Source organism: Anabas testudineus, chromosome 22 (assembly GCF_900324465.2).
Source record: "Anabas testudineus chromosome 22, fAnaTes1.2, whole genome shotgun sequence".
NCBI classification, from domain to species: Eukaryota; Metazoa; Chordata; class Actinopteri; order Anabantiformes; family Anabantidae; genus Anabas; species Anabas testudineus.
In genome coordinates this window covers 6,304,639-6,325,610 of record NC_046630.1, presented here as the reverse complement: position 1 = coordinate 6,325,610, position 20,972 = coordinate 6,304,639, and the positions used below count along the sequence as shown (strand labels likewise).

The 20,972-nt window shown below is 38.9% G+C and overlaps 1 protein-coding gene across 2 annotated transcripts; it reads left to right on the top strand.

Moving 5' to 3' along the window:
- Positions 1 to 4,217: 4,217 nt before the first annotated feature.
- On the top strand, positions 4,218 to 19,545 carry ptbp1a (polypyrimidine tract binding protein 1a). 2 transcript variants are annotated; one of them, XM_026339317.1, is made up of 16 exons: positions 4,218 to 4,315; positions 5,097 to 5,150; positions 5,389 to 5,419; positions 9,328 to 9,388; positions 9,542 to 9,714; positions 10,185 to 10,331; positions 10,449 to 10,619; positions 11,513 to 11,623; positions 11,846 to 12,026; positions 12,262 to 12,342; positions 12,525 to 12,682; positions 14,125 to 14,158; positions 15,232 to 15,324; positions 15,708 to 15,924; positions 16,227 to 16,304; positions 16,485 to 19,545. In XM_026339317.1, the coding sequence occupies exons 1-16, from the start codon at positions 4,308 to 4,310 to the stop codon at positions 16,615 to 16,617; spliced, it is 1,731 nt and encodes a 576-aa protein (XP_026195102.1). In that variant the 5' UTR covers positions 4,218 to 4,307; the 3' UTR covers positions 16,618 to 19,545. The 2 variants fall into 2 exon arrangements, with proteins under 2 accessions (XP_026195102.1, XP_026195103.1); XM_026339318.1 differs by lacking the exon at positions 4,218 to 4,315 and adding an exon at positions 4,801 to 4,888.
- Positions 19,546 to 20,972: the final 1,427 nt, after the last annotated feature.

Here is a 20,972-nt window from a genome sequence, read left to right as displayed (position 1 = left end):
CTCATATGTGATCATATCTTTATTCACACAAGTCTATCAGTAACAATAAATATAATTGGCGGTGTTAGATATATACATTTTAGAAGAGATCTACAGCACGGAGAAAGACGTAAATTAAAACACTGACCATGTTGCAAACCACATTAGCTTCTCATAGATATTGTATGTGACACATGTACATGAAGATCACAGCTTTTGTATTTTTTAACGAATTCACTCAATTTGTGACCAATAGAGTCGCAATAAATCCGTGATTAGAGGTGTTTAAAATAATTCTGTTCTTTCAACAGTAGAGTCAATGTAAATCTTATGAGGTAGCACTGCATGAAGCCTTGCAACTTTTCTGTCTCGTCACTTGTTAGGTCGTTATTATACGTTATCATGTTCACATGAATGTAAATCCAGGGGTTAAATTGGGATTCATTCCAACAAAATAAGAGGAGGTGGGCTTGCTCAACTCATAATTATAAAAAAAAAAGCTTTCTGTCTCTTTATGAACCAAATAAAATCCAATGATACTGTAATTCCACTGTGTGTTGGTTGACTGCTGGTTTCTGTCCTGCTCACTCCCAGTTTAACCCCTGACATTTTGTCTGTAGACCTGGGCCCAATAGTACTTGAATAGATTTACAGAAACGTACAAAGGTTTGGGGTATTTGAATCCACTTTTCTCTCAAATATGTTTCTCTCTGGTTTTCTTAAAAAGAACATAGTATAAAGAAGTAAGTTATACCCAGATACCCAAGCTTTTAGTGATTATTGTATTAAATATAATACATATTCTATAAGAAATAATTAATGTAGGCAAAGCTGTGTGGGTTGGCAATACAAATTGTACATACACACTCTAGCAATTGAAAGCCTCAGAAGCTAGTTGAAATACATTTAGGCCCTAGTCTCCCCATTTGTTCTACAGACAGTAGAGGCTATGGATAGTCTGTGTCACTGATGCTACTGTATGTGATCAGTGCTTCTGCTCCCCCCAGGCTGATCCATGTCTGCTTCATCCACATATCTACATATCATCACATGATCTCATTATCACATTGTTTCATCATCATCGTCACATCACACAACACATGTAGCCCCACCTTCTATGCTTGGAGACACGCCGTTCAAAAACCTCTGAAGTTGGTGCTAATCCTGAGTCTTGTCTAACACTTTCCATTCACTATTCACCAACTATTGTTCAGCATGTTCCCTCGGTCATATTCACACCGCTGGTGAGGGAGATTGTGGCAATCTACTGCCTCCTGCATACACTTGATGAATAAGAGAGTTTTTTGCAACCTTCAGTGCCAGATGCATTCTCTCAGATCCTGCCTACATTTACCATCCGAGAAATGATCCCTTCTAGCATTCCAAAGGGAGGTCAACAGGAGTGGGCAGATGAATTACAGTCTATGCTTTCAATATAGAGTTTCACTTATTGTACAACTTGTAACTTTGCTTTGTTTTACTTTCGTATGGCCTCTTTGCAAGGCAGTATATTGTATTTGATGTGTGTATTTTTTAAAAAAAATATATAGATGACTACATCCGTGTATTGTTGGTGCCTTTGTCAGGTTCAGTTGGTTGGACTTGTTTGTGTGCCACCATTTTTTTTTCAGCCCAGGGTTTTTCTTGCTCTGCTCCTGGTCATGAAGACCCACTGGAAACACTGCCTTCTACTCTGGAGGGTCACTACACAAGTACAGTATATTACACTCATTTCTCTTTCACACAGTAACTATGAAAAAATGCAGTTCAGTTGATATGTAATATGCACACTATTAGTTAGTAATTATTAGTTAGTGTCTTAAAAAACGTTGTATCCTCTTCTAATTTAAAATTTTACAGAATTTTTTTATTCCACGCATGCAAGAAAGTCTTCTCAAAAGCCAACCATGCAAAATTTTCCACATTTTGGGACACAAACTGTTTGCAGGAGACTAACTCGTAGTCCATATATTTATATACATGAACGTCTGTGTGCATATCTACAGAAATATGCACACACAAAACGTGTTTTTAGCTACTGCTTTGCTTAATAGTGGGTCTCTAGGACAGCAGCAGAAAAAGAAACCTTGTGCTCAAACAATGCCTGTTATGCCATCTATTCTGTGGTCGTCTAAATGTTTAATCTTGAATAAAAAAAAAATACTGTTTGTTTACAGCTTGTCAGATAAGTGTCAACATAATTACCCAAATGTACACACACTGTAGATGGAATAGTACACATAAGTGTGTTTTGGCATCTTAGCTGATGGAGTCACAGATGGCTGCAGGACACCCTTCTGGGAGATGCACACACAATTAAACTATAGAGAAAGCTATTAAAAGTGCAAAGGAATTCATGAAGGAGGAATAAAGTAAAATGCAACAGAGACATTCAAGTTCTATTACATGAATATTATTTGGAATTCCAGCTGCCAAAGTGAAGTTGGCCTGAAAATTTGCTAGAGTGCACTTTCAAGAATATGCCACTAGAGAGCATTCGTCTACTACAGTATTATAAGGCTGTGTGAGTGTAAGAAAGCGAGAGAGTGTGTGAATTAGTGATATTGGAGCAGGGCAATCACAGGGAGGTCAGGCATTGCCTATTACACAAACAACACAAAATATATCTTTTCACTCCTATGCTGCTACAGTACTCCCTCAAAAAAAAAATTACAGTTTGAAAATTCTCTTGAGTCTAGTCACAACGTGCTCACAGATGGAATACAATACTTATTTTACAATTAAATAAAAGAAAAACTCTTCCATATTATTTGACAGAGAATAGAAGCGGTGTTGGTTTTAGGTCACATCCGTGTCAATGGTTTGTCTCAAGAGCACAAATGAAAAACATGAATGTGCTAAACTGGACTAGTGGAATATAGAAAGTCACAGCTAAGGTAAAGGAGATGAACTTTACCTTTCAAATGATTCTGAAATGAATAAAAAAATCTATTTCTGAGATAAGAAGTCCTAACTCAGAAATCTATTTAAGGACGTTAGGCATAAATCATCCCAATCAGCCCAATGAAGGAAATCCTAAATCTAATTGCTGCTATGGAAACAAGAACCTCTAATTACCTTTTCCTCTGTGATTAGTTTATTTGATGTAATACAAAATCAGGATGGGGCACACAGACATAATGCAATGAAACAATTACACAAATTTGAAAATCTAAACTCATTCACCCCAACATAACATCCAGAGATGCTGAATTCAGCATGTAGTCATGGCTCATATTTTCCCAGAAAGGACACACTCATGCGTTATTCCCCATGCATCACCAACTTTGACAGCTTGCCATTTATTATCACTAATAAACCACTTATATGTGATTTGACTTTTCTTCACAGCAATGATGCTATATGAAGTCTACAAGTGATTATTACCAACAAACATTAGTCCTGTGTTGCAATGCCAATAGTTTTCCATCTTCTTTTTTTCTATATATTTTGCAAGCCAGTGTACATAATGTTTACTCAATTGCAAAGTTCAAAGAACTTAAATTAAGTAAATAAATACCATAAGTTATAATTTACAATGCAATTTCCATACTGAGACTGAATTAGTAGTCTCACACTGTTGCTGTGCAAAGAAACTAGTATCAGGGGAATTACCATGTTCATTGTGTTGTTCCCACCTAAGCCAGTTCTGTTACTTACACATGACACCGAGTGAATGACGCCGATGAATCTGAATAGACCAGTCGTCAAAACTCTCAACAGTCATGTATGTAGGTGGTGTCTTTAAATTGCTGCAGTAGATTTAATCTGCACTGTTGACTTCACAGTAGCCAAAATGTAAAACATCTGTTATTTTTTTGTATGGGCTAGAGATTTACCTTATTTTCCCATAGTTACATGGTGAAATCTACAAAACTTAGAGCATTCAAGTACTTTTTTCTTATTTTCAGTTTAAGATATTTGAACTCAAATGCAAATACATATTGTACTTTTTTTAGTTAGTTGCTCACATGCACCATCTTTTGGAAACTGCACACTAGTCTTGTCCTCTCTGCTAATTCAAAGTGAGCTTTTCACCACATAAATACTAATAATAATAATAATAATAATAATAATAATAATAATAATATATCTCTAAGCACATGATGTGATGTACTGGACATTTGCCGCGGACTCCTTTCTTCACAAAATGATGGTGGTCTTGTCCAATCACGGTCGCAGCAGGAGCTTGGCCCCGCCTCCTGTTGGCTCCTAGAGGAGCCTGGACTAATCAGCGCTCGCCTCCGTGCGTTCCGCCATTTTGTAAGAAAATCAAGCAAGTCTGCCGCCCTACCTCCGCTTCAGACCTGCAGTTTTTTTCTTGTGCAATGGACGGGTAAGTGAAAAAGAACCACACTTAAGACTTATTTTTTTACGGACAAACCGACTGTTGAGCAACTTATTTTTTGTGTATCGGCTCCTTAATGAAATCGCGGGGCTCCAGTGGCCGGTTTGTTTATCCGTTAGACCGGGGAAAGTTTACTTGAAACTGTTTTTTTTTTTTCTTCAAAACATGCAACAGTTAGCCGGAGCGCAAGCTAACTAGCAGCTGCTAGCCGGAGCGCAAGCTAACAAACGTTACTTATGTGAACCGTTTCTGAATTATTCACTGTAAACAACATAAGCGTTTAGCAAACATAACTTAATAAGAGTTAAGATGTGAACAAACTTTTTTATTTTTAGGTGCATATTGGTAACGGCCGCCTGCTAACGCAGACGTTAGTTAACAGTGGCTAACTGCCTTGGCAACTTGGTTTCACGGGAACTCGAGCGCTAGCTAAAAGCAACGTGTCTCATTTCCGCATTCATTTGTCTGCGGAGTGCCAGGGCCATGTTGAAGATGTCTGGCCTCAGCATTTCATGTTGATTGAATCAGAGAGTGAAATATCGGGTTATCTTATCTAGTTAGGTAGGACAAACAGTAGCGCATTATTTCAATCTAGCATGCTGTAGTTTTTTTAATATTACCTTATTTGATAGTTAATAGGACTTCGACACGACGGGATCTCGCCCAGCTATATACCTAATGCAGCGTTAAATGTGTTGTTGGTTATCCATTTATTTGTTCAAAGCAGCGACTCTGAACTTTGCTTTTATGTTTTGTCATCACATTATAGCCGCCTAGACACTGACTTGTACCCTCTGGGATCCGGCTACGTCCCTGAAATTGAGTAAGTATTTTGTATGTTTTAACGTGGGCGAATATTTAACTTTCGTTGGTGTTGAATTTCAAGCTCCGTGAATGTTCTTGTGTTTGAATGAGGAAGTCTGTTTAGTTTTGTTTCAGCTCTATCTCTTTCATTTTGCATATAGGACTGTAGAATGCTCAGATGATAGATTTGGGGTAATTTACTTAATATATACTTAATGTATATTTTTTAATTAATACATTTTTTTTCTACTTTACAGCAGTGTCCATGACATATCAGTTGGCACAAAGGTAGGCAATTTTTCTTGTGCATTACACACGTACATGCTATAGTTGTATTGTATGAGTGATGTTGTGATGACTGGCAAAATAAGGTTTAAAGTTCCCGTTAGTCCTTTTGTTATTATTTCCTATATTATCTACATTCTTGCTCTTCTTGTTGGTATAGTCATTTTTATCAAGATTTCAATGAGATAACATAATGAATTTTCATTGTAATCATATTTTCTAATGGTAACACAGATTTCTACACATGTCCTTTTATTGCTAAATAACTTTTAGGGAAAGCAGTATCTGAGAAACTTTTTACAAATCACAATGGAAATGAACTGAGGCGCATAGTCTGTCAGTTTGCAAGAGCTTCCTCTATAATTACAGAACTGCTGTCCAAGGCCATATCTCATGTGTTATGAGTTTGCAGTTGCAAGCTGGCCCCCTATTCAAAGATTTATGAAGTACAGCTGAATGATCAGCACATAAAAGTTGCTGCAACTCTCACGACTGTGAAAATGAAATATTTGATAATTCCATTTGAGTAGATTATGAGTTGTGGCTTATTTTTTCCTGCCACATTTGTTGTGTTTTATGACTGTTGGAAAATATGACTTCCTGTTGTTTATTTTGTGTGTTCCTTAATAGCCTGTTTGTCTTACTGGTATGTTAAGAAAGCAGCTGAATCTTGTCCCAGTATCTTGATATTCAACTTGTCTACTTAAGCAGCTCTAATAAAATAAATTGACTCTTTATCAATGGCAGTGATGAGGGATTTCTTGTACGTGTAAAACTTGTTTTTTGACTCACTGCTGCTTTTTAACTTGCATATCCAGTACAAATGCCTGCCAGTGTAGTCTTTGGTAACATGGCCTGGGGGCAGCTATGTGTAGGTAGAGTAATTTGACTCACCTTAGTATTGTACCCATCCTCCCACAACCATTCTCATCCTACAGGCCAAAGGTCTTTGCGCTGTTTAAACAAGCACTCTGATACACATACCCGTAGCAGGGACACAGCCCACCATCTCTCTCTCTCTTATTTCACTTAGGGCTGTTGTTTTTAAAACACTATTTTCAAGGCACCATTCGATAGGTGTTGGTCGATCTCAAGCTTGGACCCCTGGTGTGATTCTTTATTCTCAAACATGTCTTGTATGCCGTATTTGGGCTGTGGTACTGAATCGGATGGTACTGAATTATGGAGTGGTGCCTTGCTGGAATCTGTAATTATTTCGTCTGGGCAGAGTGTCTGGCATTCCGCGGTTGCATTCCAATCTTCCCCCTCCTCTCCAGCCCCCCGGTGAGGCACAGCTCCCTGCCCCCTTCGCTGGGAATGGCTGATCACAATGAACAAACATGTCTGTACCTGTGTTCCTCTCCTTTGATCTTGTCCTGAGAGGTTGCCACCCTCCAGCAAAGTCTAAAATAAGGCTGCTTGCACACTTAAGTGCAAATTAATCATCTACGATTCAGTTCAGTTGTGAGATCATTAAATACATGTTACCTTTTAAAATTAAACGTAAGGTACTGCCATTGTTACTGAGAGGAAACTGCTCAACAGTTTTATTATGTGGGCCAACAATGTGTCACCATATCCTGAAGGCTACTATTATACTGTCAACATCTCAGCAAACATAGAACATCAACACGTCGAAACACATTCAGTGCATTTGTGTTGAAAAATGAATTTGGCTCTGAGTCACCTAACCATTTATAATATACTTTGATTGGCTTCGTACTACAATGGTTTGTGGTGCCGCTGCGCACATCTTCCAAAAGCTCAAGATACATTCTTGAGCCAGTTGCAATGCTGTTTTGTATGTGAGTTGGTGTTTTTGCTCTGCACTATAGATTGTCTGAGCTCAGTGGTTATTATTAGAATGAGGAAGTTAGGGGACAGAGAAAAGAGTTCTGAATGCAGCAATAACCATCCGTCCCCAAGAGGAAGTTTAATAAAACCCTGGAAGCAGGCCTGTTCTTGCTGCTCTTCCTGTTTGGAGTTGGTCTGATGACTGATAATGTGACCCTTCCCGCCCACAGCCACTGAGTCAGGCTGGAGCCACTTCCTTCATTTCTCATGGCTTGTGCCTGCCCTTAGTCCATTTATGGAGCAAAATATAATTTTTGACATTTCCTTCCCACCAAGCAGAACACATCACGCTCATCTGTTTAATGTTTCCTGTATTGTGGGCTTGCTGTTTTTGTATAGTTTAGTTTTTTTTTTACTATTGTATCAAAGTTCTACACAATATGCTGACTTATTTTCCCATTGTAAGATTAGAGCTTTTTCCCAGGCTCGCACTATGGCAAACACTTTGACATGATAACTTTTCCATATTAGCTCATACAGTGTGGTTTTAAGTTGTTTTTTTTTTTTTTTTCTTAATTTAAAGGCCCAGTTTTAATCAAAATGTCCTTAGGATTGCCCTAAAAAAAAAACTTAATCAAATCTTGAATTTTCTCATAAATCCTTAATTTTAAGCTTACACTAATTACGGCATTGTCTTACATTTATGTTGCAGTTTACTATGATAGTAGCGGATGTAAGTATTTTAATTGAAATGCAAAACAATTACAAGCACCAAAAGCTGTGAAACTCAACCAGTGAGTCGGTCACTGACTTGGTTTGGCTTTTCATGCTGTATGTTTCTTGACTGTAAGATTAACCTGCGAGAAATTTTTTTTGAAGTATCTGATTTTCTTAACATTTTATGTTTGGATTTGTCGACCCTAGATGCACCCAGTGGTTATTAAACATCCATTGTTTTATTTTTAATCTTGTCAGAATGTCTGTTTTGTGTCTTAGTAATCCAAGCTTAGCTAAGTGACCTTTCATTTATGTATTTAATTTGTATCAAGATTTGAACTTACCTTTCTTGTTTCTAAAGCTACTCTGAAAAGGTATAGGAATGTATCTTGTTGCTTTGAGTTCTGAATTAAGATAGCAGACCCTGTGTGTGTGAGAGGCCTGTTTTCATCTGTAAGTCACAGGATAGTGTCTTTCTATTTGCTTTTAACAGTACTCCACACTCCCTCTCCAATAACCTTAATCATGCATTTTGTTTGGCTGGGAATCCCAACCACCCCCTTATGTTTTTAAAAGACAAGATTCATAAGATGGAGAAGAATGCTAGCAAACCTGCATGACCGGTTGTTGTTAAAACACTGTAGGGCACTTCAACTCTGAGAGTCCTCAGGGCTCCATATGTGTATGCTGCTGTGTAACAATGCCCCTAGTCTCAGCTTGAACAGGACCTTCATTGTAGTGTGTTGTAGGGCTTAGGCTGCTGAGCCACTTCTTGTGACTGCAATACTCCATTTCACACAACCACAAACACACACAGCCACGAGAACAGCCCTGAAACAGCACTTTATATCTACTACTGAGAGAGAGAGAGAGGCGGGGCAAGACTGTTTTAGCAGACAGTAAACTAGTGTGCTGAGAGTACCATTATGTTGATTTGGAAGGCTTCAGTGTGTTATCCTTTCTAATACTGAATTGTGAGAAGATGGGTTGTGTTGAATGACAGCTGCTGTCTAGCTTTAGCTATTAAACTGACTTTTGTGCTTCAAACTGAAAAGTAGATCTTCCTCCTTGAGTGTAATTGATGTTAAAACATGATAATTTGGCTCATTGCCCCAAGTAAGAATGACTGATCCATGCTGACTGTGACTTTTATAGGTTACACTACATATTACTGTTGCAAGTCAAATATCCCAGCTGCCAAGCTAGCACACTGACTTTTTCCTGTTGATGTGAAATAGTTCTCCTGCATATTTACTTGATCCTCTTCTGGTTATCGGATTACTTTTACTTTATCACACAATGGCTTGGTAATATGAGAGCTGTGCACTCCACCTGCCATGCTGTGTCCTCATTGGTGAATGCGCTGAAGTGAACCATTGTTTTCTCTTTTTCATCTGCAGAGGGGATCCGACGAACTGTTTTCTTCCTGCATATCCAACGGGCCTTATATCATGAACTCAGGTAGGGGGGTTGCCATGGAGGGGTGAATCCTTTTTTATTGAAGTGTTTGTCGTGTCTGTGTTTGTGTTGCCATGACGATCGATCCATTATTCAAGAAGAACCAGAGCCTTCTGTTCTCTCCCTGATTGTATCTGCCTCTGTTCTCTCTTGCAGCCAATGGCAACGACAGTAAAAAATTCAAAGGTGACGTCCGCAGTCCTGGTGTTCCATCACGTGTGGTCCACGTACGCAAGCTGCCTAACGACATAAATGAGGCTGAGGTTATTGGTCTGGGACTGCCTTTTGGGAAGGTCACTAATCTGCTGATGCTGAAAGGGAAAAACCAGGTAAGGAAAGAAATTCAGGTCTGCTAACCAGACTTGTACAGCTTGCATAGGTGAAATTTATCTTTAGGCCTAGGACAAAGGATCAGCTTCCTAGCCTTCTGTCCTGACCTGAAAAAGCTGGTAATAACCCTTCTTTACACCCTCATGGTTGAGTGGTTATATTTTCTTGCTGAGATTTTCTGGAGTAAGACAGTGAATCACTCTTAAATATCATTATCCACTGTTTTCTATTACCAACTGGGCTATGTCAAACCCAACAAAGATATAAAATTGGCACACAAAGAAAGACAGTAATGGCCACTGGATTTAAGTCCACACAATGCTAATGTTGTTACTTAAAAAGGTTAGCAATCGATGTGCAAAATTATTAGGAATGTTTCAATAACACTTCTTCAGGGTAGCACCTTTATTGCACAGTATGTATTAGGGGGAAAAACAACTGCATATGTTTCTCTGGTTGTTTCCTGCAGGCATTCTTGGAATTAAACAGTGAGGAGTGTGCACAGACAATGGTGAGCTACTACTCATCTGTCACCCCTGTCATCAGAAACCACCCCATTTACATGCAATACTCAACCCATAAGGAACTCAAGACGGACAACTCCCCCAACCAAGTGGTAAGGGGTTGTTTTCTCTCCTACCTGGTTTTCATACTGACTCTTCACTTATTCATATATTCCTGCAAATGTTTCCATCAGTGTTTAGAAGTTTTCTTTTGTGTCTCTTCCCTTTAGCGTGCTCAGGCAGCTTTGCAGGCAGTCAATGCCCTGCATGGAGGTGGGATGGCAACCATGCCCATTTCTGCAGATGCAAGTAGCATGGCAGGAGCAGCGAGCCAAAGTCCTGTACTCAGAGTCATCGTGGAAAACCTCTTCTACCCTGTCACCCTGGATGTACTACACCAGGTATTGTCACAAGTTTTATCCAATTTAAAACACTGACACTTAGGAATTGAGCCAATTAAGTTACTTAGTTAATTTAACAGATGAATTTGAGTGGCGGAGTTCTGGCTGAATAGTTCAGTTTGGTAGGGTTTGAAATTACTAGGTTTTTAATGTATAAAAATAAAGATTTAAATGTAATCTTGGTATTTGCATTATGTCATTTTAAACTGGAAATAACATACACACAGTTCATTACTAAAGATGATTTACTAGATTGTTCTCCATTTTACTTATGTTTTGACATGTTGGAATTTCCAAAGAGTTTGACAATGTGCCTTTTATATGGAGTCGTTGCATTTGTATCTTCCTCTTATCATTATGTTATGATGTGTGACTCACATTTATAACATTCTCTGCAAAACATTATGCAAATATGGGAGTCCTAAATAAACAAAATATGCATGTTGCTAACGGTTTAAATCTTGTTAAAAGAAATGCAAATTTTCCCAGTTTATCCTCAAGTCAAGTCAAGAAGCTTTGTCATTCCAACCAGACATAGCTGAAGCAGTACATAGTGAAATGAGACAACGTTTCTCCAGAACAATGGTGCTACGTAAGACAGTAACAAGTGCAAGAAAGTGCAAGAACACAAAGAGAAAGTGCAGACAGACATCTGAAGACAGTGCAAAACCGAACACAAAACACAAAAACAGCAGGGACCAGTACCTGAAATGATGTATGATGATGTACGATGTACATCTGATGTACTGTAAAAACGATGGTGGAAATGATGTGCAAGAATAGCAAGATCAAATGATTTGTGCAAAATAAAGACATGTAAACATTTTATATTTCCATTATAGTTCTAATAAAAATATCAGTGTATTATTGTAAATACATACTTCTTTGCCCAGATTTTCTCCAAGTTCGGCACTGTGCTAAAGATCATCACTTTCACGAAGAACAACCAGTTCCAGGCTTTGATCCAGTATGCAGATGGCATGACAGCTCAACATGCTAAACTGGTAAGACTGATAGGACTTTATGATGCTTTAGTCTGAGGTTGTCGCTCCTGGGTAAGAAATCACTGAGTGCTTTGTCATAGCCGTTATGTTGAGACTGGTCATAACAAATAAAAATGTTGATGTAACCCACTGCAGTTATAGTGTATGCACTGTTCAAGAGCAAATGGTAGTTAAAAAGTACCACGTGTCATCTTAAGCCTAACACTCTAACATCTCTTTCAGTCTCTGGATGGACAGAACATCTACAATGCTTGCTGTACTCTGAGAATAAGCTTCTCTAAGCTCACCAGCCTCAATGTCAAGTACAACAATGACAAGAGCAGGGACTATACTCGACCAGACCTCCCCACTGCAGATTCACAGCCCTCCATTGACCATCAGACCATGGCGGCTGCTGCATTTGGTAATATTTGGAAATCATTTCAAGAAGAATTTGCTTTTAATTTTTATTGCATCTATATATTTTTAACAAGCATACATATACGCGTACAAGCAGTTGCCTTTCGGGTGCACGTGGGGGTTTAAGCTGCCAAATACTTTATGTAATTCATTTGAGTGCAATTGTTTGTTTTTCTTCCTACAACACTGAAAGTGCACATTTGATGTAGATTTGTTATTTTCTGTTGTTTTTGTTCCAGCTGCACCAGGTATAATCTCAGCCTCTCCTTATGGTGGAGCCCATGCCTTCCCCCCAACCTTTGCCATCCAGCAGGCAGCAGGTTGGTACACAAATAATCAGTGGTGCTATAAGTTTTATAATGTCATACATATGTTTCATAAAGCATTTGTCTTCTGTGTATAGTATATAATACACCATGGTGCTGTATAATTTATATAGTTCCCAGAGTTCTTTATGGCTATGTGTGTATATTTAATGCATATGTAACTGTGGTCCTCTTAGGTCTGTCCGTGCCCGGTATTCCGAGTGCCCTGGCGTCCCTCGGTGTGGGCCATGGTGGCATGGCAGCCGCTGCTGCAGCTGCCAGCCGGCTTGGCCTATCTGGGCTTGCTACAGCTGGAGGTCACAATGTCTTGTTGGTCAGCAATCTGAACCCTGAGGTAAGTGGGCTGGCTAGGTCTAAACAGTTGTATAGCCTTCCTTTTTCAGTACAGTAAAGCAACATAAAAATATTATGCTTTTTGTTTACACCATGGTTCATGGACATGGATCCATTTGTACACGACAAACAAGTGATATATATTTTTTGTGCCCCCATCTTCCACCATTATGGCATTAGTTGGAGTCCCCTTATCACTGTTTTTAAATAAAGTGGGGTCATCAGGTCAAAGCCTCCTTCTCTTTCAGGACCTCTCTGTGTTTGACCAAACCTGCTGCATTTCTGATCTGCCACTTTGCTCACTGTGAATTTTAAGTTTATTCAAAACACTAACTTCTTTTTTTAAAACTTACCATTTCATATCTTCATTTTTGTCCATTAGTTGAAATCATTCTTGAGTTGTTGGAGAGACAATATTACTTTTCTCATTGTATTTTTTTAAAGAAACGCCTCGTGTCCATTATTAAGGTGTTTTTACATATATATATATATACACACTGTACAGATTAGATGTAGTTTTACACTCATTTGCCTACATTTACTCTAATTGTTTAGTCCTTGTCCTGTTAATTTAAAAGTACGCTTTCAATTTCTAGGATTTGTATAATTAATACTGAGAATTTACTTTTTTATTCTAATGTAATTTAATGTTAATGATCTACACAAACATAGTCTGTAGTTTAAAAAGTACATATTGTCTCTGCCTTTTTCTGTATTTCATTGTTAATCTTTTTTCTCTTCTTTTTTTCTTCTAGTGTTCCCATAGTGACAGTGTATTTTAATTTAGCAAATTCTACTGTCTGAAGCACTACATTTCTTTGTGTATACTGACCTTGTTTTTTTTTTACGTTCTTTTTCTCTCTCTTCTTTCTCTGTCCCTCTCTCTTTTGTTGTTTTAAAACCCCCTCACCTCAACTTTTGCCAACTGACTGCACACCCCATGATCAATTGTTCCCTCTGTCCTCTCCCCTCTCTCACTCTCCCCTTTCTCACCCTTTTACTACTACGACCATTCTTCTCTCTACCCACCCAACCCTCTGTCTCCCCTGTTCATTGTCCCTAATTTGGACCCAATCCACAAATTGAAAACACAAAAACACAACATTGGCATCTCTTTGATGCCTCTTATTTTGCCATTATCTTTACATCCTCCATCCTCCATCCTTTCTTCCTCCATCCCAACTTCATCTTTGTCCACTCTTCCTCCTGTCACACTGTTTGAATCTTCTCTTCCTCTTGTCCTCTCTTCATTCTCTTCGTCCCTCATGCCTCTCCTTCCTCCATGGTACTGTGGCCTTCCTGTGGACCTCGCTGCCTGTGGCCTGCGGACATGTCCCGACTCCACTCCACTGTCCTCCACTCCGCTCCGTCTTTTTCCCCTGTCCCTTGTTCCCTCTCCCCTTTTGGCCCCCTGCCCCGCTGCTCCCCCTGCTGTCTCTAAAGAGCGTTACGCCACACTGCCTCTTTATTCTTTTCGGTACGTTATCATCCTTTCATCTCCTTTTTTATTACTACTGTTACCTGGCAAGGTGGGCATGTCTTGTCTCATGTTGTTGGCTTTGTTTTAACCACTGATGGCTTGTCATCAGGCTACAAGGCTATGAAGGGTGGGGGTGTCTGTTTGGGGTTTGTATGACATGTTTTGGTTGTTGTGGGTTTGTGTAAGGAAACTAAGGTGAGAACACCACATAAAGCTGCAGCATTTCATTTAATTTTAAACAGCCATGGTTTACCGTCCATAGGCACAAAAAAAAAAACATTTACAGTTTTTCATCTTCAAAGAGCACAGCCCTAAGTGGAAATATTTCCCCACTAAATAGAAACGTGGGGATCATTTTGTTCAGGAATGAGGCGGGAAGCCGATCTAAATTCTAAAGCAGCTCCCTGAGGAAGAGGATAAAAGTCAACAATTTGTTTCGTTCTGCACAGTCCAATTTGAAGCCATGAAATTTCAGCAATTTTCATTTTTGTAGAGTTTTCTGTAGTTGCCTTGAGTCACTGCACAACAGTACATAAAAAAGATGAAATGCTGCTGCTTTTATAGTGATTGTGAGTTGACATATCCCTCAGATTATGTCACTATGTTATTCTTTTGCAGTTTGTCTCATTAATTCTAATGTAGGTATATGCATGTTTAGTATATTCCTGCATGTGTCTCTTAGGCCAAGTTGGTCAAGTAATCATTTTTTCCCACTGTAGAATGATCAATCTGATCAGATCCACTCATTTTACTACTCTTTGATTTTTGCCTTCAAATCACTACCTGCGTCTTCTCAAGCATAACCATTTTAGCTGTTGGCATCTGTGTAATTCTTATCTAAGAGGGCTTATATAAGATTAGTTCTAGTGATTCCACACAGAATTTAACAGAAAATTAGTAGCATAGCCGGTAATGTATTTATCAATCAGTTTATTTGGTAGCATTATGAAAATAAAGTCTGATTTGATGGTTTAAATTGTTTTTGTTGCTGTGATTGGCTGTGTGGCTCCTCTTAAAACTGTTGTTGGTCTTTTGTTGTTGTATTGTGACACATTCTTCTTCTTCCATAGGTGTGTATGGCGATGTAATGAGAGTGAAGATCCTGTTCAATAAAAAAGAGAATGCACTGATCCAGATGTCCGATGGCACACAGGCTCAGCTAGGTAACCACACTCACCCAGCAAGACACTATTTCCTTTCTTTGATGTAGCACTTTTCTTTCATCGTGTTTTTGTTCTCATTTTTACCAGCCATTGTTTTGAGCTCTTACTTTGCTGGCCCCAGCTATAAAGGTCTTGCTTTGATGAACTCATTGCCTAGTGCTGCTTATTGTTTTAAATACTATAATAGTCTAGAAAATATTTTTGGAAATTTGATGTTGATGCATATGCAAGGGTTGAAATAGACAAATAAACCGCTCTATTTTAACTCCATATCAAAAATGTTTTCCATAGGTCAGCTTTGTTTAGAGTTGTACCAGGTTTGTGAGGTGTTTCTTATAACAAATGTTGATTTTTATTGTATTTTATTTTTTAATGCTTCTCAGCTATGAGTCACCTGAACGGCCAGCGCCTTCATGGCAGGGCTATGCGTGTGACATTGTCAAAACACACCACAGTGCAGCTTCCCAGAGAAGGCCATGAGGACCAGGGTCTCACAAAGGACTACAGCAACTCACCACTGCACCGTTTCAAGAAACCTGGCTCCAAAAATTACTCCAACATCTTCCCTCCCTCTGCAACACTCCACCTCTCCAATATACCGTGAGTTCTGCTGCAGGAGACTCATTTTCATTCCCACTTTCTCCCCAGCAGCTTTTGTGCTCTAAGCTTTTTTCTTTGTAGTCCTGACTCATTTTTCTATATTTAGTGCTTGGGATTAAGTAGCTGTGACAGTATTTCTTTTTTTTTTAACATGCTACTCTAGAGATGCATTTTTAGATTTAATCATGCCTCCTGTGCCTTGTTTTACCACTTCAGTATATAAACAAAGATGCTAATAAGTAAAGGGAGTATAAAGCCGCATAAATGATTCATGTTATTTTGTTTTATCCCACTGCTTTTAGACCTTCGGTGGTGGAAGATGACCTCAGGAGGCTGTTTGCCAGCTCAGGAGCCACAGTCAAGGCCTTCAAATTCTTTCAGTATGTCTCGATTCTGTTACTCAGTTGTCTAATTATGTTCTCATTGGTGTTTAAATTCTTGTGTTCAGAAAATATGACGCAATGCAAGATAAAGAAAGAACTGTGCTGTAGAGTTGAAGATGTCTTGTGGAGCATAGAGAAAACACTCTGACATCACATTGTACTTTTTGTATTTAACAGAAAAGATCGCAAGATGGCTCTGATCCAGATGGGCTCAGTCGAGGAAGCAATCGAGTCCCTCATTGAGTTCCATAATCACGATCTGGGAGAGAACCACCATCTTCGAGTGTCCTTTTCAAAGTCCACCATCTGAATGCCTTTCCTTCCTTCCTCCAATCCTATTGCCATCTGAATGCTACTTTTCTCAAGGTTGCCTTCAGTGGAAATGGCCACTATTACATATTTATGGCTGTGTTTCTTTGTACAATGTTGCTCCTTCAGCCCGTCTTGCTAGTCATTCCATGTGATTCATAGTTTTGGATTTAATTAATTCTGCTTATTGAGACTTGTTTCAGTTCCTGGGTCCAGTTTTGTCATGGGAAACCAAAACCTGATAAAAAATACCTTTTTTATTTTAAATTAAAATGTATACAAATATGAACATTCCCTTTGGCTAACACAAATTGGTTGTTTGCAGTTTTAGAGTTTGGAGCTAAGCTGAACTAAAGCTAATATTGGCTGAATCTGGGACACTGAGATATTATGGGTATAAAACAGTATTTGTTTGCAGTGCCCAGTGAGTTATATGGACTTCCTCCATTGCAGGAACTTGTTTTTGTTCAGTGATTACAATTCCCTGTATTATTACAGTGTCTTGTGAAATGTGGCTACATTTGTAAGCAGCAGGTGCTGCACATAATAATCTAAACAAAATTCATATGCACTGGCACAACTGTGACAGGAAATGAAAATGAATAGGTCCAATCTTGGATCAGGGCTCAGTGAGTTGAATCAAAGTATTTGTTGATTCCCTTTTTTATACATATGTATAAATGGAACTGGGTCCAGTTCAGGATGGGTAAATATTGCCTAAACTTGTTCTAAATTAATTTGTTCCATCAAACTTTTAAGTGGGGTCCTGGGAAAGGGGCAGCATTCTGCATTGAAACCTGATATTATAATGGAGGTTAAGTGGAGGCAGCTGTTGAACTGTCACTTTAGACCAAATCACATATAAATATATATATTAAAAAAAAACACACACACACACACACAAAATACAGCACCACAGATTTGTTTATGTGGATTAATTCTATCCACACCAGACACACTTCAGCATTCCTTTTATTACGATAGTTGTGTGAATATGTGTGCGCGCCTTTTTTGAAATGCCACTTTAAACCTGTTTGGCCAGTCAAAAACGGTTTGAGACAGAGGATTTTGTTTTGGCTCACAGACCATCAAAACGCTTATTTTCCATACCCTTTTTTTTTTTTCTTCATTTTTATCTTTGTAACTACCCACCTGTTTCCTTTGGGGTATCCATACCACTATTTGAAGTTATTACACACGGACACATTTTCTTTCACTATCTTTATCTGCAGTCTTGTGCCTTACTGTGCCCCAACCAGATTGCCTTAAACATTGCTGTGGCTTCATTTGGAAATGCCTTTTTTCATGCCTTTTGGTATGTACCAGCATTGTTACAACTGGGGAAAGTGGCTCATTCTGTTCAGTTTGATCTCATCTAAGCATTTTTATGAGTATAGCCCCATTTATATGTATGTAGAAACTATGAATGTAAGTCAGTTAGGTGCCTAATATCTTTTCTAGGTGATGTAGCTCTGTTAGGTGTATTGGGGCAGGAGTAGAGCTGTATTCAGCCTTCCTGTCTTACAGTCCTCTCACCTCCATTTAGTCCTCTCTCCATAGGGGCAAAGGTGTTTGGAGCATTATTTAACCATATTATGTTCGCCTGTATGTGGACACCTATATATTCATTTATTCTTTTTTTTTATGTTAGCATTTACATGTGTATCACTTCTTAGCTTTGCTGATACCTATGTGTAGAAGCTAGGTTTGATCATTTTGGCAGTGCCTTGATTCCTTAAGTTTGTAATCTGAGACCGAAACACTTTCTGGCCTGGTCAGTTGACTTTGTTTACTGCTTGTTCAGGTGTTTTATCTAACCTGTCTGCAAAGATGCCTATCACATGATATTCAGGTAAACCTACCTGTGAGAGGGCAGCTTGGAGACGTTTGTCAGTTGATAGTAACACCAGTCTTGGACTGTCTTAAAAAAGGAAAAAAAAAAAGTATATATTGTTTTTTCTTAAATTCAGGATATGTGATTACACGGTGGGAAAACTCACCCTTTCCCTGTCTGCACACACTTACACCACAGGCAGGTTCTTTAGTGCACTTTTCCTCAATGATAAGTCCAAGTTGGCACCATCACGCTGAAGTCTTAATTGTCGTCACATTCCTGTGTGCCTCAAGAGCACCAGTTTCCGCAGCCTCAACCACTGTAGTCTTGGACCAGATACAGATGCGCTCTGTCTCTATTTTTGTAAAGAATTATTATGCATGGTTTAACGAAGCTTCATGTAGCTGCAGACGGTTATTGCTGTTAAGGACCAAAGTATCTTCTACCCCTGCTGTTTTGTAGTCTTGTGATTTCATAAATGTTTTTTCCACATACCTTTTATTCCACAAAATGCAAGGCTGCAGTTTCTTATTTCTGTTTCTCAGAGGCCTTGGACAAAATTCACATGAAGTTTGAATATGTTTGGGTAGCAGCGTATACTGTATATTGTACCCCTTTGTTTGATTGACTTTACGAAAAGCCTGCTTTGGTAGCTATTGCTTTAGAATGGATACTTAATCAATCTACAGTCCTAGCTGTGATGTTGACAGTGTAGAAGATTATATGCCTTTCAAATTTTGTTAAAAGCTTTTATTTTTCTCTCCTTTTTTTTATATGGGGGCGGGGTGGAGTTATTGTATGAAGCGGGGTTGATGGTTGTATATATTCATGTTTTTGTACCACAATCATTTGGATTATATCCTTTACGTTCAAAACATGTATATTTTGATAAAACAATACAGACCTATTAAGCTCTCTGGAGCTGTAAAAACAAAAAAAAAAAACAAAAAAAACTTTTGTAACACAAAAACATTAAACCTATCTGAACACAGAAGTGTCTCTGTATGTGCCCCGCTCCCCCGCCCTTGCCATTCTGTTCTTGTCTCTTGCATCTTCTGCTGCCTTCAATAAATCTTTAGTTTGTTCCTTCTTCCATCTGGCCTCATTTGGTTTCTTTCTCTTTCTCTCTGTCCTATGGACTTGCTGCTCTGTATTGGTTAACATCTCGTAACATTTTCCATATTTCCCATCCTGTTTACTGCTGGTGGGTTTGTTTTTTTTTTTTTTTTTTTAATCTTTTACTGTATTTCCAACTTTGTACTCATGCCATCTGAAACTTGACTGACTGCTCATCTGACCTCAGCTCAATCCCGTTACAGCCCTCTGATGAAACCGCTGCGATGATGATGGCAGAGTGGAGAGTGAATTGAATATGCAGCGCTGGATACTTGCTGTTCTCAATAATTCGGAATAATCCTCCAGCTTCCTGTGCTCGGCTCTGACATTTTGAGTTTAGCAGGTCTGTGTGACTGTTCGAGAAGGAGCCAGGTTGCTGTGGAAACCAAGTGGCTGTGTCGCATATGATGAATAATTAAGATAAAACACATCAGGCATGTCTGCCATCAGTGTTTATCACAAGTTCCTCAGGGACGTGAGAGATGAACATGGGCAAAACTGGAGACAAATTGGTTGTATACATCCTCGACCACTAGGGGGAGGTCTTGCTCTCTGCTGGCAATCAGCGGCTACTGAGCGGAGGTGACTTTACCTGCCACTCACACAATGTCAATAGTTAGTGGCTTAATCTCAAGTGCCTCCTTGGGTTTTCTGGCTTTATCTCTTTTTCTCCTACAGAGTGATGGGGAGGAATAAGCTCAGATCTTTCTCACATTTTGAGAAAGGGAGAAATGAGAGAAAAGGAGAATTAAGTGCAGGGCTGTCTGAATTGGTGGCTGAGAGCAGCTGGATTTTCTTCTACAGTTGCAGCAGCTTGTAGACGGTTCTTAAACAGTGCGGGCGCTTGTTTCTCCTCTTTGCATAAAAATGCATGTTTGTAGGTCAAAGTAAAGACATATACAGATCTGAAGATACTTGTTAGGTACTGACAACACAACACACAACTCCTACACTTAGAGGCTCTAACACCTCATGTTCAGGTGTTTTTTAAAAAACGGATTTGTGCAGTTCAGCCTATTCTGCCAGGCAGGAAACTCCATGGCAACAACTTGATGCCTCACACCCTTGTTTATTTGCAGCATCTTAGTATTTCACTCTGCACCAAGAGTAATTTAGAGCAAAGAGCAGTCGGCACTGAATTCTCTTTGGAATATATTGAAATGCAAAGAGATTGCATAATTGCGTGGAAGGGTAAGTCAAAGCAAAATGATCCAGCAATAGATCTGTGATGTATTTAGGTTATCAAATTCCAGAAATCACTGGCTCACAAAATAGAGTACTTAATATAATTTTAATCTGTTGAGTTAGATTTGAAATGGGAAAGTGGCAAGCACTGTATGCTTTGACACCAAAGAAAGAAGCCATGGTGGATACACTAAAAGCTCTGTCAACACATCTGAAACATT